General features: G+C 38.6%; 1 protein-coding gene across 1 annotated transcript in view; it reads right to left on the bottom strand.

Moving 5' to 3' along the window:
• MYO5A (myosin VA) overlaps positions 1–25,765 on the bottom strand; it is a 247,290-nt gene that overhangs the window by 44,703 nt on the left and 176,822 nt on the right. Inside the window, exons 23-29 of the mRNA XM_043981532.1 lie at positions 23,115–23,208; positions 18,096–18,244; positions 13,970–14,083; positions 10,638–10,781; positions 10,304–10,357; positions 3,572–3,799; positions 2,402–2,410 (exon numbers count right to left, since the gene is read on the bottom strand). Coding sequence (XP_043837467.1) covers positions 2,402–2,410; positions 3,572–3,799; positions 10,304–10,357; positions 10,638–10,781; positions 13,970–14,083; positions 18,096–18,244; positions 23,115–23,208 — 792 coding nt within the window. The remainder of the gene's footprint in view (positions 1–2,401; positions 2,411–3,571; positions 3,800–10,303; positions 10,358–10,637; positions 10,782–13,969; positions 14,084–18,095; positions 18,245–23,114; positions 23,209–25,765) is intronic.

The following is a 25,765-nucleotide window of genomic DNA, read 5'->3' as shown; positions in this document are numbered from 1 at the left end:
GGTTTCTCACAGTTTGTGTGTCATAGACCCCTATGGCAGTCTGTTGTAACCTATGGACTCTTTCTCAGAATAACCTTTATAGATATATACAGTTAAAATGCATAGGATTACAGAGGAAATAAATTATATTAAAATAATTATTTAAACAATTTTAAACAAGCTTATGGACCCCAGGCTAAGAGCCCTTTCTTCAGAACCAATTCAACACCTAGACAAGGAACATATTTGTATCTATATCTATCTATCTATCTATTTTTTTTTTAGTGAGGCAATTGGGGTTAAGTGACTTGCCCAGGGTCATACAGCTAGTAAGTGTTAAGCATCTGAGGTCGGATTTGAACTCAGGTACTCCTGAATCCAGAGCCAGTGCTCTATCCACTGCGCCACCTAGCTGCCCCTATTTGTATCTATATTGTGAGAATTGGAGTGACACCTCCTGCTGGGAGAGATATTGCAGGGAAGCTCCGCCATGAGGAGAAAGCATGTGACTTGGAAACCATGTGACTTTAGCATCTGGAAGTTACGTGGCATTCGGAAGTTACATCTATAGAACTACCCGTGGGACCTGTCAATCAGAACTACCAACCAATTAGCTTGGAGCTGTGTGTGTGTGGATGGCCATGTTTCCAGTTTCCCAAGGCGGATTCTGGGAGAAGCCCCTGAGGAGGGGTCTTTTGGGTTCCTGACCTCGGCTTGGCGGGTCGGATGCTGGGGTCTATTAGATAGTTAGAGGAAGTTTGCCTTTTACCTCTCTCTCCTCACCAACTTCTGCTGTACTTTAATAAATACTTAAAAGTCTAAACTCTTGTTAAAGCTTCTAATTTAGGGTGACCACTCATTAGATTTTAGACATCATAGCTAGAATTTTAGGCCCCTTACAATATCTGTATATCTAATCTATATCTATATCTGTATCAAGAGATAGGCTCAACTGAGATCTGTGGATCTATATGTACCATATAGCTCAAAAACAAATCAGTCTTGCTTCTGGTTGCACCCTGAGTCTAGTAACTAGACTCTTGCGTTGCTCCTGTGATCAAGCCTCTTCTCATGCACCATTTCAGTTACTTTATTCTTACCTTGGCACCCTGGTTGGACTCACAGTTCCTCTTGGGCTGTAGTCCTGTCTTCTCATCATTTTCTGCAAAACTTCAGATCTATTCCTGAACTCCACCACCTACTATCAAACCCCTTTGATATCAAACTTTGTTGCTCGTCTCCCACCAGACTTCTTCTATCCTGTCTTTGTCATTCCCTTCCTATCAGCAGAGTCAGTTACTATCTGTCTACTTCAAGACATCCCTAACACCAATCTGCCTGCCTCGATATTTGCCTCTTACCTGGTGGCAAACTCCCTTGATATTACACCCACCTGTCTAGACTTTATCCTATTATCCATGACTAACACTTTATTGGATCATCTGCCCATGTTTGGCCTCTACCATTGATATTCCAAGCCCAATAATGATAGTGAAATGGAAGTCCCAAACCATTAAAACATATCAGAGCAGTCACTACCCCTATATGGAGAATCATTGGCTTGCTTCTACAGAATAAACATGCACTTTAAATCAAGAGTGTACTTCTGAAAAGTTATCTGTCACAAACAGGAATTAACAATTTAGCTGAATCTACAAAATAAAAGGGTCTGTTATTGTTTATTTTACTTACTATTGTGTTCCATTTACTTGAAATAGATTTTTAAAAGCCTACAGAAAGGTTGAATCTTAAACAAAAGCATGTTACCCATTTCATATCATTCTAGAAGCTCCTGCTTAGTAGACTGTGATATCAAAGTTGGCCTACATTTTTGACTTTTAAAAACAGAACACAACAGAAGTTATACTAAGTAGAACCCAATTAGCATCTGAACAGCTATGAGTGTATAATCTCCATCAGGAAGAGCTTCTATAGTGGTAGCCAGTAGGCTGAAGAGAACGGCAATATCGATAATGGAGAAAGACTGGCAGGTCAGGCTCTGTTTCTAACCAATGAAGAGTTGGTGGAAATGAAAGGTTAGAAGAGCATACATTTGTCATAGAGCATACCTCAGATTAAGAACCTATACCCAGCCCTGTGGGTTCCCTACTAGCATTCAATTTACTGAAATATTTATTGACTACTATGTACCATGCACTAACACTTGATAGAAAGAAGTCCATGGTGCTGTGGTAGAGGAAATAATCTATGCCCTGGACTAGATTCCCCCTTTATCCATTGTTCTCCATAAACTCCTATTATGGAATGAGAGTTGACCAGAAAAATGTTTTTATGAAGATCTTCTTTATGAAGATTTTTTTTGATCAATTTAACCAGAAAACATCTATTTCACATATAAAAAGTAGTTGTGAACTGAAATGAGGATTAAAGAAAGATATTTTTAAAAACCCTTTATGATTACCTTATCCTCCTGGAAATCACAAAATGGCAAGCACAAAAGAAGAAAATAAATGTTTACTTCTACAAATAAACACCACCAATGACTCTCAGTTAGACCAGACAAAAGTAACAGCAAAATGACCATGATCATATTTCTCCTAGGGACCCAATGAAATTGTACAGAATAAAACCCACAGATAGACATGTGATTATTTTATACCCTAGCAATCTGAGAAAAAAAGTATTTTTAACCTCAGTTTGGTCTCTTTATCTTTGGGAATTTTTTTTTCAGAATTGTGCCAGCCACCATTCATAAGAAAGGATATCATGTATTCTTATAGGTATCGCAAACACATTATAGAATATTATCTCTGTCAAAATCTGTAGCAATAATGACTAAACATACAGGTCATCTTAGATTTTAAGTAAGATCTAGGGTCAGTAACTATGCTTATTTTACTTTATACGATTTTTCAGTAAAAGAGGCAGCAAGACTTCTTAAATGCTTTGGATAATGATTCTTCTGCCATAGTTTCTAGTCAGCAGTACTTGGTTAATAGACTTTTAAAGATTTTATATATACATATATATATATATATTCATTTTCTTTTCATTTCATCACATATCTATCTAGCACTTCCTATGGATGACATAGTTCTTGCCTTCAAGGAGCTAAAAATCACTTCTCCCATGGACATGTGCAATATGGTACTAATTGGACTTCTGTTTCACTACTGATTCATTTTCATATATTACCTTTAAAAGCAAAACAATAAAAAGACCCATGGAGAATTCCATTATCATATCCAAGTGGCAGATTTTAAAATTCATTTTTAATACCTCCCACAGAAAGTTATGAGTCATTTTACTGATGTCAACATTTTAACTTGAAACTTTCCTCAAGTAAAAGAATGCTTCGAGTAAAAGGCTTCACTTTATAAGGACTTTTCTTATAAGTGTTCTCTGTGAAACTTTCCATAGAATTTAGAATTTCACATATCCCCTGACCAGCTTAAGATAAAAAAAAATGTTGTCTTTTTTTTCACCTGCTCTGTTTTGACTATAGAAGATATAATTAAGATTCATCTTCCAAGGGAATAGGAAGTAGGGGAATTGGCATGACAATTTCTCTTTCTTTGTGATTTGGTGGGCAAGGTGACTTGGGATAATTCATTTCTCTGCTAGCACTTACCTTAGGTTGAATAGCCTCTTTCTGGCTCACCAGCTGAGACCTCAGGATGAGGACTTCCTCTTTTCTAACATCCAGTTCTTCACTGACTGAAGTCAGCTGCTCCATGAGGACTCTGTAGGCAGGAGCACCTGGAGCAGTCACTTCTGGAGCACCCTTCTCACTAAGGGCTTTACGTAACTCATTCAGCTCATTCTTTAGTTTCTTATTTTCTGATTCCAGTTCTTGGCGCTACGTAAAATAAAGTTATACCATTTAGATTCACATGTTGTTTGTATACTGCTTTCAAGCTGGTGCATTAGAATCATGTTGTGAAAGAGCAACATGGCAATATTCAAATGGATAAAGAGGAAATGCCTCCCTCCAGTCTATATAGAACTCTATATCGTGGAATTAAAGGTGTTGTACGTTAAATAGAATTGAGCAAAGTGAACAGTAGTTTGCTTCACAATCTATAACCCAAATTCCAGTGGAAACTATGTTCCAGGACTGCCTGCCACAAGGGTGTGGTTGGAGCACAGACCTGAAAAGCCTGCTCTGTTCTAGTGACCTTTGAGTGTTCAATCCGGCCCTGGGTTATCCCCATTCTGAAGAACCCTAGAGAGACTGACTGCTTTTTGGGTCTAGCCAAAGTCCAGAAATGGAATGAATAAGCTATTTCCAGTTAAGAAGTTCAGAATTGTTAGCTCCTTGAAATATTTACTAATGTTCTCTTTCAGACTTTGGTAAAAAATGATGTAAAAAAACAACACACTAAAAGTTTAGGCTCTACCTATACTTAATGTCTAGTAAAAAGTATTTTCAATGAAACTGATAGAAACTTCTGGCTTCTATGAAAGATTACAGAAGAGACAAGGACTCCATCTAAATGAAGAGGAAAAATTGTGAAAGTCATTTTGAGGGATCTGCATTTGTACAGAAGGTCAGAGAATTGAATTTGGGTAGGAGGAATTTGGGATAGTTTAATAATATACTGGGAAGCAACGAACGAACGAAGGAGAAGAGAGAAATCACTCAGGCGAAATCTGAAAGAAAAAAAAAGCTTTAAGAAATAAAGGATTGAAGAGGGCAGAAGAAAAAGGAAAATGTAATTGTAAAGGAAGGTAAATAAAACAACTAGTGAGTCCAAAAAGAAGTTAGAGAAGGAAAAAAAAATGTATGGCTAGTCAAGTTTTTATTGACAGAAAGGAAAGGAAGTTGGTTCCAGCCCTCAGGTTGTTAAGAGACGATAAAAGACTGTAGAAATTTTAACAAGATGCTTTAGAGAGGAGAAATTTTTGAACTCACTGAACTGGTTGAATGACTGGACTCAAAGAGTAATCATTAATGGTTCAATGTTAATTTGGTAGAAGGTCTCCAATGAAGCACCACTGGGATTTGTGCGTGGCTTGGTGCTGTTTAATACTATTACCAGTGCCTCTAATAAAGCAAAGACGGCATGCTCATCAAATGTGCAGAGGATACAAAGCCAGAAAAGTTAACTAACACACTAGATATCACGATTAAGAAAGACTACTATAGATAAGAGCAAGGCTTAATCTAATATGATCTAATATAATCTTACACTTGAGCTAAAATCTTTGTAAAGAAAATGTGAAGGAGACAGGCAGCTGTCTGTCTCAAGATGATCTGGGGGGTCTTAGTGGACTGCAAACTCAGTGTGAGTCAGCAATGTAACATGGGAGCCAAAAGTGCTAATGTGATCAAGGGGATAGCTCCTCAGGAGAAGAAGGTGATACTAGCACTGTACCTTGACCTACTGTATTCATTTCTGGTATAATACTTTAAGAACGACATTGATAAGATAGAGATCAGTCAGAGAAGGGTACCCTGGATGGTGAAGACTCTGTGCATGCTTAGTCTAGAGAAGAGACATGACAGCAGTATTCAAAAATGTCACATGGAAGTTTAGAATCATTCTGTTTGGCCTCAAAGGACAAACCCAAGAAAAATTAGGATAAGATGCAAAAAAGTACATTTAAGCTCAATGTCTGGAAGAACTTAAGATCTTGGACTCTCCAAAACTAAAATGTACTGCCTTGTCCCTTCTCTCTGGAAGTTTTCAAGTAAAGGCTGATGACCCCTTGGTTAGATATAGTAAGGACTCCTTTTATGTGCAGGTTGGATTAGAGGTTGCTAAGGTCCCTTTAACTTTAAACTTACATGAACCCTTCACAACAGACCAGTTTTTCCTCAAACCTTTTTTTGTCTGTGGTGTTAGATACCCCCATGGACATCTGTGAAATTGTTGGGTCATAACATGACAAGTTGGGGAGGTGGGAGGGAAGAGAGGTCAATGTTTTATCAGTCATCCATAGGTTAAACTTTGTTCTCATCTCTCATCTCCCTCCTCACTAAATTTTAAACATACACATATCCATCCTCATTTCAGCATAGTTACTACTATCCTTCCTCTTCCCATAAGTTTCTTACTCAAAAATTGGCAGAATGAAGATTTTTAAGCATACCCATTATATTCCCATAAATATTCCAGCTTCCCAGTTCCTCAGTCTACTATGGTCCCATGACCTATCTCTGTACTCCATTTCAACTAAACAAAGAGATAGTAATACTTTTGATCTTGCTAGTATCCATAAATGTTCTACTTTCATATTCATAAACTCCAAAATTCCTTTATTTGATCAAAATCTTATCATTCCATCTTCTATTTTTCATACTTGCTATGACTTCCAATCCCTCTTTACCTCATTTCTTCTCAGGCAATCATCCCTATGACTGGCTTCACTCTCTTCCCTTCCCATCTCAGCTTCTCATTGGTGGATCAATTCAACTCTATATAAACCTCCACTCTCAAATCCCTTGTCCCATTGTCTATAGCTTATCACACCTCAACAAGCCCCAATCCCTGCTTAAGCCACCTATCTCCTTTGTTCCTATTCACATGTTGATGTACAAACTTGGAGTAAGTCATAAAACTGTACTCATTGGGTCCACTATAGATTTGTTATTCAATCTCAGCTAGACCCTTAATTGGAGCTTCTCCTTAATTGATTCTATTCCACTTTCCAAAGCATCTCTTCTAAACACATTCATTTCTCTTTAAGCATTGGAGTAGCTCTTTTCCATTCCCTTCAGCTAAGGATGTGACCTTGTATTTCACCAAAAAAAGCAAAACCAAAAACAAAACAAGCAACCCCCTCCGCCCCCGCAACAACCTTGAAGTTATTTCCTAAATGCTCCATCTTCTCTTTTCCTTACCTCATATTACTCAGATATCTTTTCCAACTATCTCTTCCTTCAATTTAGTCAAATGAAGAGGCTATTTGCCAAAAGGAATTCTATTCAATCTTGATTCCAGTCCCTCTTGCCTTCTCTAAGACTGCCTGTATTAGTATCTCCACTCTATAATTGTGAATCTCTCCCTATTTCTCCTTCTCTACTGCCTACAACCTCTTCCATAACTCCTTCCTTAATTTTTCTTTTTTTAAAAAGAAATCCTGGGGCAGCTAGGTGGTGCAGTGGATAAAGCACCAGCCCTGGATTCAGGAGGACCTGAGTTCAAATCAGGCTTCAGACACTTGACACTTACTAGCTGTGTGACCCTGGGCAAGTCACTTAACCCTCACTTAACCCTCTTGTTTCATCCAATCATTGTTATTTTAATTCTGTTTTTTCTCCCTTTCTTGGTTGACAAATCTGTCTATGCTAAGTGCTTCCACTCCTCCCCTCTCACTTCTTCTTCTTTTTTTTTTTTTGGGGGGGGGGGAGGAGATTAAGTGACTTGCCTATGGTCACACAGCTAGTAAGTGTCGAATGTCTGAGGTCAGATTTGAATTCAGGTCCTCCTGAATCCAGGGCCAGTGCTTTATCCACTGTACCACCTAGATGCCCCCTCCCCTCTCACTTCTAAACTCATTTCATTCTGTCTTCTGATCTCATCATTCAACTGAAGCTGTTCTCTTCAAAGTTACCAATGATCTCTTAATTGCCAATTTTACTTTTTTTTGCAGAGCCATGAGGGTTAAGTGACTTGCCCAGGGTCACACAGCTAGTGTCAAGTGTCTGAGGCTGGATTTGAACTCAGGTCCTCCTGAATCCAGGACCGGTGCTTTATCCACTATGCTACCTAGTTGCCCCTTAATTGCCAAATTTAATGGCCTTTTCTCAATCTTCACTCTTCTTGACCTTCCTTCAGAACCTGACACTGAACCAGTGGATTGACACTGGCTTCTGGAAAAGTTCTCCACTCTAGTTTTGCTTCTCCTAACTGTCCAACCAATCCTTCTCAGTCTCTTTTGCTGGATCTTCATCCAGAGTATGCCCACTAAACATGGATTCTCCCTAAACCTCTGTACTAGGCCTTATTTTCCTTCTATATCATCTTGTTTGGTGATCTTTCCAACTCCCATAAGGTTTAGTTATCATCTCTATGTAAATGCATCCCTAGGTTTACAACCTTGGTTTTATCCTTAAGTTCTCCCTCTTACCTCACAAATCTAATCCACTGCTAAGTTTTGTTGTTTCTGCCTCCACAATATATTTCATATAGGTCCCCTTCTCAGCCATTATGCTGATGCAGGCCCTTATCACTTCTCACACAGACTATTGCAATAATTTTTAATTGATTCCCATGACTTAAATCTCTGCCCATTCTCATGCATCCTCCACTTAGCTACTCAAGTGATTTTCCTAAAGTGTAAGTCTGACCATGTTGTTCCCCTCCTCAAAAAAACCCTCCACTGACTCCCTATTGCCTCCAGCATCAAATACAAAGTACTTTAAAGCTCTTCCTGACCCAGCAATCCCACTCTTGGGTCTTTTCCCCAAAGAGATCATGGAAAAGGGGAAAGGACCCACATGTACAAAAATATTTATAGCTGCTCTTTTTGTGCCGGCAAAGAATTGGAAATTGATGGGATGTCCATCAATTGGGGAATGGCTGAACAAGCTGTGGTTTACGAATGTAATGGAATTCTATTGTGCTGTAAGAAAGGATGAGCAGGTGGAGTTCAGAGAAACCTGGAAAGACTTGCATGAACTGATGATGAGTGAGATGAGCAGAACCAGAAGAACATTATACACAGGATCATCAGCATTATGTGTTGATCAACTGTGATAGATTAGATTCTTCTCACCAATCCAACGGAACAAGAATGTTCCAAAGGACTCATGATGGACAAGGCTCTCCAAATCCAGGGGGAAAAAAGGAACTGTGGAATATGGATGCTGATTGGACCATACTATTTCTTTTGTTTATGATGCTATTGGTTTTCTGATTTCAGGTTTTTCCTTTGTGCTCTGATCCTTCTCATATAACATGACTAATGCAGAAATATGTTTAATGTTATTATGTATATATAACCTATATCAGGTTGCCTGCTGTCTAGGGGAGGGGGGAGGGAGGGGAGAGAGGGAGAAAAATTTGAAATTGGAAATCTTATATAAACAAATCTTGAAAACTATTTCTACATGTAACTGGAAAATAATAAAATACTTTTATTTTTTTAAAAAAAGCTCTTCCTAACCTATTTCCTTTCTACCTTTCCCATCTTGTTATGTTTTACTCCTCTCCACACACTTTGTGTGATCCAACTACACTGGTCTTCTTACTGATCCTAACACAAATAATCCCATTTCTGGTCACAGGGCCTTCACACTGAACACTCTCCATACCTAAAATACTCTGCCTCCTTCCCCCCACCTCTTAAAAAATCACCAGCTAACTTCAATACTCGGCTCAGATGACATCTTTTTTTGTTTGTTCGTTTAAGCATTTAATTCATAAAAGTTTAATTAGAGAAAAAAAGTTTAATTAGACCAAAATGCAAAAAAAAAGTACATTGATGTCTTTTAGTAAACAGCATTATATAGAATCAGGGTTGTCAACCCCTACCTCCCACCATAGGAGCTGTTACTATTAGATGAAGGTCCTGGGAAATGCTTATCACTACTCTGGGGCCAGCTGTTAATAATTATAACCCTTGGGTGTGGGGGAGGTACAACATGAAGGGTAGTGCCAACAATCCACTAGCTTTGTAGGTGTGAGATCTCAAGAAGTGGGTCTGAAAGCAACATGTAGAAGCACCATGGGCTACTTATGAAGAATGATTTGGATTTGAAGCTGCAGTTTCTAGGATCCATATCTTAAATCAAAGTCCATTGAGGTGTCAGGTTCCCTTTTCTTATTGACCTGTTGTATGGTTCCCTAGGGGTTTTGTCCATGTGACTGGAACCAGAGGGGATGAGTATTTTCTAGGAATAACCAAGTGATGGTGGTGGTGTCTGGAAAGACCCCACTAGCTGTGGTTGCAGGGTGTAGAAGTACACTAGGTGTTGTCCAGTTATTTTAAATGGAATTTCTCTTTCTAACTGTTGTTGCTAGACTTTGTTGGTAATATATAGAAATGCTGATTTTTTACGTGGGTTTATTTTTTATCCTACAACTTTGCTAAAGTTGTTAATAATTTCAAGCAGTTTTTTAGTTAATGCTATCGGATTTTCCAAGTATAACATCCTTTCAGATGCCATCTTCTATAGGTGTTCTTTCCCACCCCTCTAAGGTTACTTTTCTTTTTCTCTGCATGTATCTTGTATATACCTATTTATTCATTAGAATGTAAGCTCCTTTACATCCATTGAATGTTTTCCCCTTTCTTTGTACTTCTAGCACTTAGCACAACCCCTATTTCCTAGAAGTCACTTAATTCTTAACTAGAAAGTTTTGTTATTCCTCTATCAATAGTTCCTTCTTGCTTTCAAAGCTGTCAAAATTACCTTGAGTGATTCATATTCCAGTTCGGCACCTCTAATCTGAGGTCTTTCTTCTTCCTAGGAGAAAATGAAATAAAACAGTGTTTCCTTTTATCTTTAATCATAATTCTTGGTATGTTTACTTGTCCTGAAGGACATAGATTGACATTTAACAAGAATTCTACACCAATATCTATGACTAGTGTTTGGTGACTAATTTTTTTGAAGAGATCTATATTCCTTTGAAACCTTTCTCTAGAGGGAGAAGACAAATATTCAGGTAAGAATCCAAAGGTATTGAGTTAGTTCTGCTTGTTTGGACAGGCTATGTTGACATTGGTCAACTGAAGGTGGGTACCTTGGCCTTGCTTCGGAGAATCTGCTCCTCCTTTCGGTCTAGTTCATCCTGCATGGCTTGCTTTTCCAGCTCCAATTCAGTTACCCGTTTCTGGAGCTTGAGGAACAAGGACATATCCAGAAGTGCCTTCTTCTCACTTGGCTCCTGTCCCACAAAACATGTCATCATTAGTGAGGATCAAGAGAAAGGTTGTTGAAAGGAAAATAGAAACTGTATTGGCCAAAGCATATTCTTCACCTATACCCAAGAGAAACTGCTTCCTAAACCCAGCATACATGACAGAAATCAAGGGGGTGATAAAGGTGTATAATTCAGCAGCATTTCTTAAGTGCTTACTATATACAAAACACTGGACTAGTTTGGATAAGAGAGTTTCTGCCCCTCTAGGAGTTTATAGTCTACTGGAGAAACAAAAGACCAATAAAAGTCAAGGAAGACTTCCTTGGGGGAGTAGCTTTCAAGGTGAGCTTTAAAGTATGAGTACAACTAAGACAAGAGAAAATAAAAACTAACAAGAAAGACTGTATTTGGGGCGATCATATTTTCTTTCCTTTTTTTGCTTTTGTTTTTAAAGATTTTTTTCCTATAATGTAGAGGGGAAAGGAGTTAATGGGGGTGAGGAGGGGAGATATATATAAAAGTAAACTTTTATTTTAAAATTTTATGAAAATTTCCTTTCCTATTAAAAAGAAAACTAGAAACACCTATAGTTAACTATTTAAATAAAATGGCCAACGCAATCCAGCAAACCCCAGCTTTTTAACAACTCTATTCTCCAGGTGTCTAGGTATAAGTCATGGAATGCCACAATCTCTGAAGAATTCAAGTTGAGGGTCACCCATAGAGCAATGGAGAGATATGGAGTGGATGTGAGTATGCTGCAATATAATTATGAATTATTATTCTTAGCTAGAATTTATATAAAATTTCAAGATTTACAATGCATTTTGCAAATATTATCACATTTTATCCTTACAACAATCCTGGAAGATAGGTGCTATTATTATCCCCATTTCACAGATGAGGAAAATGAGACAGACAAAGATTAGGAGACTTGCCCAGGCTCCCATAGCTAGTAACTGTCCAAGAAAGGATATGAACTTGGGTCTTTCTTCCAGAAATCTATCTACTGCTCCAAGCTGCCTTTGCAATGGAGGGGGGGGGCAGAGGGGAGAAGAGGGGAAGGGGGATACCATCAAAGAAATGTAGGACCAGAAAAGAAAGTGAACCAGCTTTGTGGCAAGAGCAAGGAAGACCCAGTTAAGAGCCCACGGGCTTGGGGGCAGCTAGGTGGCGCAGTGGATGGAGCACCGGCCCTGGAGTCAGGAGTACCTGAGTTCAGATCCGGGCCTCAGACACTTGACACTTACTAGCTGTGTGACTCTGGACAAGTCAAGTCACTTAACCCCAATTGCCTCAAAAAAAAAAAAAAAGAGCCCATGGGCTCCAATGAAATCCACATAAAGAGATCTGGAGAGGAAAGTCTTGAGTCAAGCATGAGACATTTTCAGGACATGGCACCATTTGCTCACAAACAACCATTCCTCTAGCTTTTCCTCAGTCCTTCTTACTCGGTCCAAACTGAGAGTAAGAGAGGCAGGGTTTGGGGTCATGGAAGGTAGAATTGTACACAAATTATAAACAAATCCCTGTTAATCTTAAAAAATCCTAGTTAACCTTAAAAAGCCTTTTTATAATACAATTTGTTTTGGAATGAAAAGAATTAATCCCGATTCATCTGTTTCATGAGTTTGGTCATCACTTACCATCCTAGGTTCTTCTTTCTATGCATCCACATTAATGAGTCTGTTCAACTATAAACTCCAGATAGCCCTTCATATTTCCCTCCTTGAGGCCTTGGAACATCATTTACTCTTTACAGTCTTTACAGGGACCAACACAACTTCATGGACATGATACAAGCTTAGCATTATGCTTGTTTACAAGGACTTCCATTATCTATTCCAGAATAAGGAATTAACCACTTTTGAAGGCCTATTTTGCAGAAACATTAGTTGTTTTAAAGAGACTTTTTTCTCTACTTTGAACAAAATGATGGAACAGGGACATTTTACTTCTAGGTAAAACTAACAGAAGAAAGGAAAAAGCTGTTCAGCTCTTTTTGAAAGTATCTCTTGAACTACTCCTGATTCTGAAGTTTCTCAGAATCAAATATAAAAATAGAAGAGCTGAACTGAAATTATCTTTCTAATAGCTTATGTGAAAAGAAGGAGGGCTGATGAATGACTGGAACAACCCCGTAGAGAACTTAATGAAGTTCTGCGGTTACTGCAAAAGGTTCTCTTGGTTTCATTGCTCATGATGAAAAACACAATAATTAAAAGCAAAAATTTCTAAATCCTTTTCTAAGCATTGCTATGGAACAAAATTATATTTGTAATAAGTGGTATCAATCAGTCTCACTGGTTTTATTAGCCTAATTGTTTGTTCATTAGCCAAATAACTAGGGCAGTACAACACACTATATATTCAGGATGTGATTTCAGGCAGTAAGTTTCCATATATGAATGATATACAATTTATCTATGCTTGGTACACACCCCTGATAGGCTTTTTTCAAATGCAAAATTTGAACATGAGTGGGGAGCTGTAAATGAATCAGTTAAGTACCAATAGACTTAATAAACAAGCATGTGCCAGGCTGTGGTAAGTGCAGAGGATACAAAAAGAGGTAAAAGATAGTTCTGCTCTCTAAGAGTTCATTGTCTAATAAAAAAGAAAGAGTTTTTCTTTCAATTAAGTACAAACCAGAATTAAAAGTATATGTTACTTTTGGTATAGTGGAAAGAGTATTGAACTTGTGATCAGAAGACCCAAGTTCAAGCCTAACTGATATTTATTATCTGTGAAATCCTTTAGCTTTCTGGGTCTAAGTTTCATCTTTTGCAAAATGAGGAGAATAAAACTTGTATTACCTACCTCACAAGGTTATTCTAAGGAAAGTAATTTGTAAACCTTGAGGTACTATTTACATCAGTGTGCACTAGTATTACTGAAGTATCGATACACCAACTCATTATTAAGTGATACAGTAATGGGTTCATGTATCTACTAGAAATCTTAGTTTAGCAATAACAATTGGGGGCAGCTAGGTGTTGCAGTGGATAAAGCGCTCAGGAGTACCTAAGTTCGAATCCGGCCTCAGACATTTCACACTTACTGGCTGTGTGACCCTGGGCAAGTCACAAGTCACCCCCATAACCCCCCCCACACACAAAAAAAGCCAAGCAATAATAACTGTTATGTGAACAACAAGAGTAGTCATATGCTACTCTTTATTTAAAAAGTAGGAGCAATGCTATAAAACTCACCTCCATCCTCAATGGAATGTCTTCAGTCTCTGTAATTTCAGAGCTAAATGTATATTCAGACTCATTGCTGCTGTGAGTAGAGTCAGTTCTTCTGTGTCCAGGCTTGGGTACATGCTGAAATGCAATGCAAATTAGGACTGAGTGATAGAGACTACTTCCATGCTTACTTGATGACAATCCCACCCAGACTTCTTTCAATACTGATATTGGGGTAGCTTGGTGGTATAGTGGCTAGAGCAATGGGCCTGGAGTCAGCCTGAGTTCCTATTTGGCCTCATATACTTACTAGCTGTGTGATCCTGGACAAATCACTCAACCTCTATTTTCCTCCATTTCCTAACACAATCCCATCCAGACTTCTTTCAGTACTGGTGATGGGGCAGCTAGGTGGTGCAGTGGTTAGAGCAATGGGCCTGGAGTCAGACTGAGTTCATATTTGGCCTCATCTGCTTATTAGCTGTGTGACCCTGGACAAATCACTGAACCTCTGTTTGCCTCCATTGCCTTACCTTAAATTGGGGATAATAATAGCAACTGTGTCCCAGATTTGTTGTGAGGATTAAATGATAATATCTTTAAAGCATTTATCACTGTGCCTGGCACATGATAGGCACTACATAGATGTTGGCTGTTATTATTATTATTACCCAACTGATTTGATGCGGGATTCATTTTTCTCAGACTTATGTGATCTCTGCCAGTCTCCTGAAGGGGAAGTTACCTTTCCTTCTGTTATACTAAATGCTCCTCAAAAAATAAACAGGCAAAACTAGAACGGCAAGCCAGGAACAGAATGGCCTAGTGGAAAGTACTTGTGCTTACTAGCTATGTTCTCTAAACTTCTAAAAGTAGTTAGTGGACAACCATGTTGCATGAGTAATGTAGTAGAAAGTTTGAGTGGGCATGATTTGGTGTTGTAATCAAATGAGATTTATACAAAGTAAATCTGACACATTTAATTATGTGCATGATCGTTGCTTCATTGTATTATGGACTGGATGTGAATATAAATAAATTTAACTTGTATTACAACTAAGCATGTCTGCTGTCAGCTAGGGGAAAGACGGAGAGAAGAAGCTGCTCTGAGGTTCCTCTGAAGGTGCTTGGCTCTATATCCCAATCAATCGATAGACATTTGTTAAGTCCCTACTAGGACCAGGCACTGTATAAAGCATCCCCAAAGGATTGCCTAATCTGACAAGACCTCTCCCTTACCAGTTTCTCCCTCCTTCAGGAAAGGGAATTAATTAGGGGTTCACTTGGGAGCACGAGGAGAGTGGACTAAGGGAAAATGAGACAAAAAAAGAAAGAAGGCAACATGTTGTAATAGTCAGAACACTTGACTAGGAATCAGGAGACTATTGCTAGTGTTTGGCCCTGCCACTAAATACAACGTCACCTCAATCAAGTTACCTCTTGATTTGTTTGATCTGTAAATTAAAGAGGTGGGATGGGGTGATTGTTCTGTAGCCTAGTGGCTTCTGAACTTGAGATTCTCGTCTCTGAAGACCATCTCTTATCCTCCTACTCCTTCCCACTCTCTCACTCCTCCAGAATTCCTTCTTAGCCCGAATCGTGATCTCCAGTTGCTTAATCACTCCCTGTTCTCTCAGTTCACATCACTAATCTAGCTTCACTCTCCTCCCATTATAGTCTTGACCATATGGTTGGACATTTTAATAACACACCGTCCTCTACCTTTGAATACCTTGTTTGTGATCCTTTTGCTGCCCCTGTCCTGAAATCTCCAATTCTGGGTTACCCCTACTATCCGCCTCATCTGCTCTTAGTCCTGAGCACTGCTAAAGAAAGTTACATAACCATGTTGACTAGGGTCACCACAAAGTCCTTTGATCAACCTTACCTGGCCCCCTACCCACTATATATACAGGGATCTTTTTGATTAATTCCCTACTATATTATGCCCAGTAGCTGTTTCAGGCCTCTTCTCAAGTCTCTCCAGTTCAAACACCCCACCCTACCTTTCATAGAACTATCAAAATAATCTTCCCAGTCCATAGGTCTATCCCACAAATTGCTCAAAAACCTTTAGTGGATAGAGTGCTGGACTTGAAGTCAGAAAGACCTGGGTTCTAATCCTGCCTCAGACATTTAACTAGGTATGGGATCTTGGGCAAGTCACTTAAATTCTCTCAGTCTCAGTAACCTTATCTATAGAATGGAAATAATAACAGCTCCCAATTCACAGAGTTGTTGTGAGGATCAAATGAGACAATGTATGTCAAGTGCTTTGTAAACCTTAAAGTATTATATAAATGCCAGCTATTTGTATAACCTGTGGGATATGCAAATGCAAGTACAAAAACTGTAGGCTGTTACTTAAAGCTCCAGACAACCTGGATCCAACCCATCTTTTCAATCTTCTTTCATGCAATGCTCCTTCATGCAGTTAATGTTCTAGCCAGACTAGATTACCAGCAGCTACCCTACCTTTTTCTGCATTATCCTGTCTCCACACTCTCTGCATGTTCACATTTTTCTGTTCCTTCAAGGCTGAGCTCAAGGACCACTTCCTCCATGACACCTCCCCTCATTCCTTCAGCAGAAAGAGATCGCTACTCTCCTCAAATATTCTGAGAGTTTTGTCTAGATCTTTCCTTTGCTCTTATGATACTTGACCTTGTATGATGCATATTTGTAGTATAACCCATATTCCTCCCACTCCTATTAGATTTCTTAAGCTCCTTAAAGACTTTTTGTCACTTTTCATTTTTATATTCCTGGGGATAAATCCTGTGCAATATGCAAGACTAAACCATTAGCAGCAGACTGAAATGAAGTGAATCCATGGAAAATGCACCAAGAAGGAACAGTGTGGGATGTTAGTTATCCATACTACTTAGAGAGCCTGTTAAAAAGGATGAACTACCTGGAACATTAAAATGTGGGCCAAGTGAGATTACATTAATCTCAGCTTTGCAAACCTCAAAGTGTTATATTGTTATCTATTATTATTAATAAAAGAAGGAAGTGCCACTAATATTTTAATAGCAACAAATCATAAGATATCAACTGTCTTCCCAAAAGGGTTCTTTGGAGAAGGAAATTATTTTATTGATTTATTTATATTTTTTGGTGAGGCAATTGGGGTTAAGTGACTTGCCCAGGGTCACACAGCTAGTAAGTGTCAAGTGTCTGAGGCCACATTTGAACTCAGGTCCTCCTGACTCCAGGGCCGGTGCTTTATCCACTGTGCCACCTGGCTCCCCCTATGAAATGGGCAGCGTGTTTCTTCCCCTGTCCACTGCCTCCAAGCTAGGTCTGTGCAGGAAGGAGGCCAAGCAGATATGATGCTGTCCAGACTCAGTTGCCTATTTCCTTTTATATAACACTAGTTCAAACAGAGCAGAAAACAGGATGATCCTTATTAGTAGGTAAGGCACATACCGTTATTCATGAGCTCCCTGAATGGCAATTACTGATTGTCAACCTGATTTCCATCAGAGCCATTATCTCACTGGCAGCGTCTTTGCAGCAGATGCTCCCCGACCCACGTGAGAAACTATTCCAGCCTCTCCTTTTCTTCGTTTTCACCATAGTGTGACCTTTCATCTCTCCCTCATATTGTAAGGACCTTGGTTAGGAAAACATTAATCATCTATCTTCCTCCCCTCTGTCGGAGGCATTACAGGCAATTCCATCTTCTCACCTTCATTTGTATATGAATGCAATTCCTGTCCCTTAGGGCAGCAGGAGAGCTGGGACACTGTTCTCTCTGATGGTAGACAGAGCTCAGGATATGATATATTCCCAATTTCTTCTTCCCTGTTCTAGTCTAGCTTTCAATTCCTTTTAGTAACCTGGGTAATTAATAGGGATGCTTACATAACAGATCCCATAGAATCAGTAAGAACTTGAGGCCGGGTCATTAACTACCAAGTACACTTTAACACGTGTGTGTGAATAATAAATATGGAAAATCATGTGAAAAGATGGATTTTTGAAGCTGAAAATGTCATTAGTTTTTCTTATAAAGATGGATTTGAACAATTAAATTTATAAAATTTACCCTGGCAAGGATGGAAGTGAATCCATGAAACAAAGTCAATCTGTATTCAATTCTATTCAATTAAATATCAATGTTGCACCTTCTCCAAGTACTTACCACCATTAGCGTCATTTCTTCCTTGAGATCATCATACCGTTCCTCTAGACGACTAAATTCATTCAGAAGGTTCTGGTATCTTAACCTTTCATCATTTAGATCAAGTTCTAACTGTTTTGTTTCCTCTATTAACTTCTTCTCCATTGTCTCTGGCAAATAAAATGTAAGGGAAAGTTTAGAAAAGATACACCATTAGCATAGACCAAAGAATCTAGCTTAATCCAAAAAGCACTTATTAAGGCAGGTTCTGGGGTTTCAACGACATATCAAAAAAATAGCACCTGCCCTCCAGGAACTTACATTCTACTGGGGGTGGATAGGTGGGAAAGATAGCACATGCAAACAAACAGGTGTATATATGTATGTGTGGGTAGCCGTGTATATTTATTCTGTTCCCCAAATTATCATAGATGTGAATGATATCTAGGAAGAGCGCGAAGAGAAATTCACCTTCTGAACAACACTCAGAGGCTTCCCACTGAAGTAAACACTGTTGTTGCTGTTGTTCTTCATTCTCAAAGAGGACCATGACATCAGGGTGATATCATGACTTGCAGTGAATTGTATTTAAGTGAGGGAAGACTGTGCAAGGTCACTGACCTCACTTTCTCCTCCAGAAACATCTGGGTCCAGTGGCAAGATACATATCAGGAAGGCTGGAAATGGCCCAAGATGTTTAAAGCAACTGGGGTTAAGTGACTTGCTCAGGGTCACACAGCTAGTAAGTGTGTGAGGTGAGATTTGAACTCAGATTCTCCCAACTTCAGGGCCAGTGCTCTATCCACTGCATCACCTAGCTGCACCCAGTAGAACACTGAGCTGAACCTTGAAGGAAACTAGGGCTACTTAGAGGTAAGAAATGGGGAATGACAGACATGCTCTAATCAAATTATCCAAGCAGCCAATCCCTGACCATACTGATCTCCCAAAAAGGTGGTTAGAACATGAGTTCCATTACATTTCTATCTTTCATGGTTAAATTTCTCAAAGGTAGTTTCCACTCTTTGCATCTACTTTCTCCTTAACCCTGAAATTAGGTTTCCTTTCCCATCACTACACCAACACTCTTCTAAGGGTAAGGTACTGTGTTTAATCTCTGTTCTCATCTGTCTTGATATTTCTATCACATATTACACACTTTACCTGTTCTTTTTAAAACTTTTCTCCCTTGACTTTTTTTGGACACCCCCTTTTCCCCTGCTTTCATTTTTCTCTGCTCCTCTTCTTAGCTCAAGGTTCAGTATGAGCCCCTTATCTGAATCCCATTAGGAAATAGTAGTTGTATCACTCTAACCACACTTGAATTCTGGTGACCTTCAAACCTACATCTTCAGTCTTAATTTCTTACCCTTTCACTTGTCAACTACTATACACTTGTATATCCACTTAATGTTTAAAACTTAACATATTGAAAGTTTATCTTTCTTGAAAATAGATACATTTTCTCAATTTTCCTATCATTAATGGAACCATTTTTTCTTGATATTTGAACTCAAAATTTTACACAAACTTTTTATTCCCTTCTCTCTTCCACCCACCAAATCCCATGAATTGTCAATGATTTTCTCTACTTCTCTTCCACTTCTATAACTTCTACCTTATTGCAAAGGTTTGCATCTCCCCCATCTTAATTATGTTGACATGCTTCTTATGGAAGTACTCATTAAAGTCTTATAATAATGGTTCTGTTGGGACATATCTGGAGACTGATTTGGTTCCAAATGGATATATAGGAGCAGGTGGGAAGGATTAGAAAAAATGACCTTCTGAAGGCAGTAGTTAAATGTCTCTGAAGACCCCATTGTTTTCCTCCTCAATGAGGGAAAACCCTGCTTGGCAGACCATATCCCTGATGAATAAACCTCCTGGGTAACATGAAGGCATACTGCATAAACTGACACTTCTGGTACTAAACTCTATTCAAAATCAAAGTACAATAAAAAGAAGCTATGCCCTGAAAAACTATACAAGGTCAGCCTACAATTCTCAGGCTGAAATCTGGCAAAGCGCAGTTCACAGAGCATCTCGCACAGAGTGCCCTTCTCTCCCTTCTTTTTTTTTTTTTTTTTTTTTTTTTTTTTTTTAGTGAGGCAATTGGGGTTAAGTGACTTGCCCAGAGTCACACAGCTAGTAAGTGTTAAGTGTCTGAGGCCGGATCCGAACTCAGGTACTCCTGAATCCAGGGCCGGTGCTTTGCCACTGCGCCACCTAGCTGCCCCCCTTCTCTCCCTTCTACACTAAGACTTTCTGCTCATTTAAAATCATACTTAACTGCTACATAATGACCTTTGTGCAGCTAGATAACTTCACTTATATAAAAAGAAATAAATGTTTACAAGGCCAAACAGAGACAGAGAGATATGTTAGAAAAAAGAACTTCTAATATATCCCCTATCATGAGAAAGTATGGGATGCCAAAGAGTTTTTTATTTATTTATAGTCTGGGGGAGAAATATAAAAGTGAATAAAAGCAGGTAGATTTTTTCTGATTTGGAAAAGAACAGGAAGTATAATTGATCACTCTCTGTCTACTGGAGAACACAGACTTTATCCTAGAGGAGGCATAGTCTCATTCATTCTCTCTCTCTCTCTCTCTCTCTCTCTCTCTCTCTCTCTCTCTCTCTCTCTCTCTCTCTGACTCTGACTCAACTTTTACCCTTCTGGAGGACTTGAAGACTTTCCACCTACCTCTTGCTGTCCCTTTCTCTTTGCCTAACTAGAAATTTCAGTGCATCCCAGGAAAAACACCTCAACAGGACAAAGGTAGCTTTACTGTGTCAGCCAACATTCTTGGAAGTACTTTCCCATCAGTTTTCAAGCACCCAGTGAGAGAAAGAGGGGGTAGAAGTATAGGATTCATACTCTTGCTCCTCTCATGAACCTTCTGCCCACCTCTCTCTTTTTCTAAGTATTATGTCTACTTGGACATGGTACATAAAAATATTAAAAGCTATTAAAATTAAGTTCCTCATGCAAAATTCTTAAATTATTGAATGAATTCCCATTCTGATGATTTGCATTATCTGCATTTCTCTTTGTCCTACATGACAGGAATATATTCCTTTGTCACTTCAGCCTCTAAGAATCCTGAGCTTCTTTCAAGGTTCAGCTCAGGTGCCAACTCTCACAGGAAGCCCTCCTCATTCCTCTGACTATTCATGTCTCTTCCTCTCCCCCGCGGACAAGGCTTCCTGAAATCATAGGCGCTCATGCGCTCGCTCTCTCTCTCTCTCTCTCTCTCTCTCTCTCTTTTGGTCTTTTCATACTTGATACTCAGCACAGCACCTTAAACATCATAGGCACTTAATAAATTTCAGTTGCTATTGCTGAGCTAAAGTTTTCCCCAAAGGAATCAATGTATATTTTCACTTTTTATGTTAATAAATAGATGAGGCAGCACTGCACAACAGATAAAGAGGAAGATAGGAATTCTATTGGCCAGAAGTGAAGAAGGGAACATGTTCCAGATGGAGGGATTCACTTGTGCAAAAGAAGCTATTGTTTCACCAGAACCTGCAAATTTTCAGGGAGGCAGTAAGGCAAAATGGATTGAAAGTTGGTTTCAGAATCAATAAGACCAAGGTTTGAGTCCTGCCTGGATCCTGGGCAAGACACTTAACTTCTTAGTGCTCTGGGCTTGTGGAGAAAGTGATAATGAACATTGGCAGAAGGAATTTCCTTACTGGGGAGTTCCTTCTATCATTAAAATCACAGGTACAATCCCTACGCTTAATAAATGAACACTTTTGATGATGGTTGTAGTTGCTGTTTACACCTCTATTTTTAAAGAAAGACTTAAGAATCTGAGTTATTCATTAACATCTGCCAAGATGCACAAGTGCCCACACTTAAAGAACTTTTCACAAGTCTCTTGGAATGTGTCAAAGAAACATTTCCATGAAAAAACCATCGCTAAAAATTCAAGTAGAGAATGTTGGTATAGATTTTTTTAAAAATTTTTGGGTTTTGGTGGGGCAATGAGGGCTAAGTGACTTGCCCAGGGTCACACAGCTATTAAGTGTCAAGTGTCTGAGGCCAGATTTGAACTCAGGTCCTCCTGAATCCAAGGCCAGTGCTTTATCCACTGTTCCACTTAGCTGCCCTGTTATAGATTTTTAAAAGAGCAGCCTTGCTACCAATTATTGCAACATTTTCAATAGTTTACCTTGCCTTCAATTTCTCCCTTATTATAATTCATCTTACAAACAGCTACTAGAATCATCTTCCTTATTAAGGTAAAACCCTATTCAAAAACCTACAGTGGCTTCTAACTAAGAAGAAGAAGGTTAAATAATTTGATGCTTGGCCAATTCTAGGGGGTCTTCATATGGTGCATGTCCCATAGAAGCTTCTGAATAAGAGTTTAGCAAATGAATTAAATATTCATTTCAATGAACATTTATTAAGTTCCTGCTTGCTACAAGGCCATTGTGTTATGCTCTGATGATACAAAAACAAAAATGAAAATAGCTCCTATCTATAAAGATCTTTTACATTCTAATATTTGTTTGCTGGTGGGATTTTCATTAGGTTGTACAAGACAGGTGTAAGTCCCTCTCCTTTTCCTGCTAGAATTATTACAGAGTTCCTTTATATTGATCCTATATAAAATAGAAAGTGAGCTTCTTTTTAAGCACCAATTTTTGGTATTTTTTTTTCCTTTTCTATTCTAATAGTATCAACAGTCATTTTCTTTTTCTTCCTTTTATTGTTGATAGTTTATGGTGACTTCTCTGTAATTTGGGGAGTGCAAGAGAAATACAACAATCATGGCATTGGGAACAATCTCTGAGAAAAAAAAAGTATTGGCTGAGGCATAAATAACCATGTTAGAAAAATAAAATAAAGATACTCTCTAAAACAACTTACTTCTATAGTACTAAAAACAAAGTTGATAAAAAACAAAACAAAAAGCCAAAAAACCCAAAGTTGATATGGCACCTGGCAGGTTAGGAGTTAGCAAAGTTGAAACATAGGAGGTTATCTTAAAGAAAACTACAAACTTCAAAATCAACTAACCTGTTATCTCTTTTGCCTGCTCAGAAATAAGATGGTTGAGTGTCTCTTTTTCCTTTTTCAGCAATGTATTTTCTTCTTTCAGATTTGATACCAGCTGTAAAATAAAACTATTAATGTTAATGGTTTAAAATGCCTATATTATCATGACAAACACAAATACGATGAAAGCAAAATTCAACAAGTTTACCCTTGAAGCAAGAGGTTAGGGTTCTTCATCTTAATTCTTTCCTCAGAGGAACTCCCAGAATGAAAACTTTAGTTGTGAAGAGTCATATTTTTAATGAATGGATAGAGAATCCTAATAAGGTTTTAGAGGGAGTGACTAAAAACTCATACTTTATATAAACTGAAATTAATTAACAGATAGATTTGCCAAGTTTAGTTGATAATTAATGCTCGATGTTAATTTTTTAATAAAATTTTTTTAAACCCAGAAATTTTCATCTTGTATGCAAAGTATGAAGAGACCAAGGTCAATAGTCTGTGTTACTAAAGGTCCTTGTGTTCCGGAAAGTTGAAATTTTGAAACAATATTTGTGCCATATCAAAATCTGGAAGCATATCCCAAAGAAGTATCTTTTATGACAAGGAGAAATTCTTTCTGCTACAGTGCTCCTTCCCTACTTTTCACAAAGATGCACAATTCTCCCTATTCTTAAAAAACAACAACAACAACTCTTAGCCCCTATAATCCTCACTTGTTATTATCCCATATCTCTCCTCTTCTCAGATAAATACTTGGCAAAGTCAACTACAATCAGTGTCTCCTCTTTCTCTCCTCTTATTCTTTTTAAAATGATCTTCCACCTGGTTTCTATCAACACTACTCAACTGAAGCTGCCTTCTCCAAAGTTAACAATGATCCCTACATTTCCAGCTCTAATGGCCTCTTCCCAAGCCTCACTCTCTTTGAACTCTGTATAGCATTTGACACTGTCAATCATTTCCTTACTCTCCTCCCTCTGACTTGACATAACTGTTCTCTCTTGGTTCCTCTCCTAGCTGTGTGACCCCTTCTCAGTTTCTTCATTGTATTTTTTTCCAAGTCACATCCACTAGCCGTTGGTCTCTCTCCAGTCTCTGTCCTGTGTCTTCTTCTCCATCTATGTTATCTGGGTGATCTCATCAGATTTATATATTGAGCACTCTTCTCCTGAACTCCTGTCCCATACCATACCAACTGTCTCCTGGACACCTCAAACTGAATATCCTGTGGGCATCTAAAACTAGCTCTGTCCAAAACAGAACTCATTAACCCCCATAAACCCTCCCCTCTCCCCAAATTTCCTATTACCGTTAAAGATACCACCAGATTAATAACGATAACCCAGTCATAACATCAGTGTCATCCTCAACTCCTCTCTCATATATCCAATAGGCTGCCAAGTCTTGTCATTTTTACCTTTACATATTTCTTGTATACATACCCTTTTCTCCCCTCACATGGCCACCAGCCTAATTCAGGACTTCATTACCTATTACCTGGACTACTGCAATAGCCTTCTTTTTTAAAAATATAGTATTTTATTATTTTCTAGTTACATCTAGAGATAGTTTTCATCATTTTTTTCTATAAGATTTCTAGTTTCAAATCTTTCTCCCTCCCCCCTCCCCAAGACAGCAAGCAATCTGATATAGGTTATATACGTACAATCACATTAAATATATTTTTGCATCAGTCATTGCAATAGCCTTCTAACAGATCTCCTTGCTTCAAGTCTCTCCTTCTTCTAATTCTTCCTTACCTCAACATCATCCTTCACTGACCTATTCATTTGCTCCAGTCTTAAAGGAGAAGACAATCCTTATTATTGACAACACCAATTTCTCTACTTGTGCCCTCAGTCCCATTCCTTCCTATCTCTCCAAGAGCTTGCCACTTTGATTTTTCTCACTCTCCCTTATTTTAGCTTCTTCTTATCCACTAGTCCCTTTCCCTGCTGCTTAAAAATATACCCAGATCTCTCCTAAAAACTTAAAAACCATTAAAAAGCTTCCCTACTTGACCCTACTGCCCCTTCAGGGTATCATTCTATATCTTTCCTCACTTTCATATCCAAATTCTTAGGGAAAAAAGTCTATCCATTCTGTCCCCAATTTCTCACTTTCCAATCATTTCTCAAACCCTTGTAATCTGGCTTCCATCCCCACAGTTAGACTGAAATTGCTCTTCTAAGGTAAATCCAATGGCCTTTTCTCAGTCCTCATCCTTCTTGACCTCTCTGGCATTGTTGCCCACTCACTTCTAGGTCTCTTTTTTGTGTGACAGTGCTCCATTATGCGTCTCTTCCCACCTGACTGATCTGACTGATCCTTCTGTTTCCTTTGCAGATTCATCATCCTTATCTTGCCCCTAAGTGTCAGCATGCTGTACTGTTCTTTGTCTCTACTATTTTCTCTCTGCATTCTGGTCCAATGATTTGATTAGTTTCCATGGATTCAATCATCATTTCTAAGCAGATGACTCCTAAATATACCTATCAAGCCATCATCTTTCTCTTGAGCTCTAGTCCCTCATCTCCAATTATCTTCTGGAGAGTTCTACCTGTGTATTCTCAAACTCAACATGTATAACACCAACTCATTATCTCTTCCCTTAAACTCACCTTTCCCTCTATTCTCTCTATCTGTTCATGGGACCATCATTCTTC

Source organism: Dromiciops gliroides, chromosome 2 (genome assembly GCF_019393635.1).
Source record: "Dromiciops gliroides isolate mDroGli1 chromosome 2, mDroGli1.pri, whole genome shotgun sequence".
Classification (NCBI taxonomy): domain Eukaryota; kingdom Metazoa; phylum Chordata; class Mammalia; order Microbiotheria; family Microbiotheriidae; genus Dromiciops; species Dromiciops gliroides.
The sequence above is the reverse complement of the archived record's forward strand: the minus strand, read 5'-3'. Positions and strand labels throughout refer to the sequence as shown.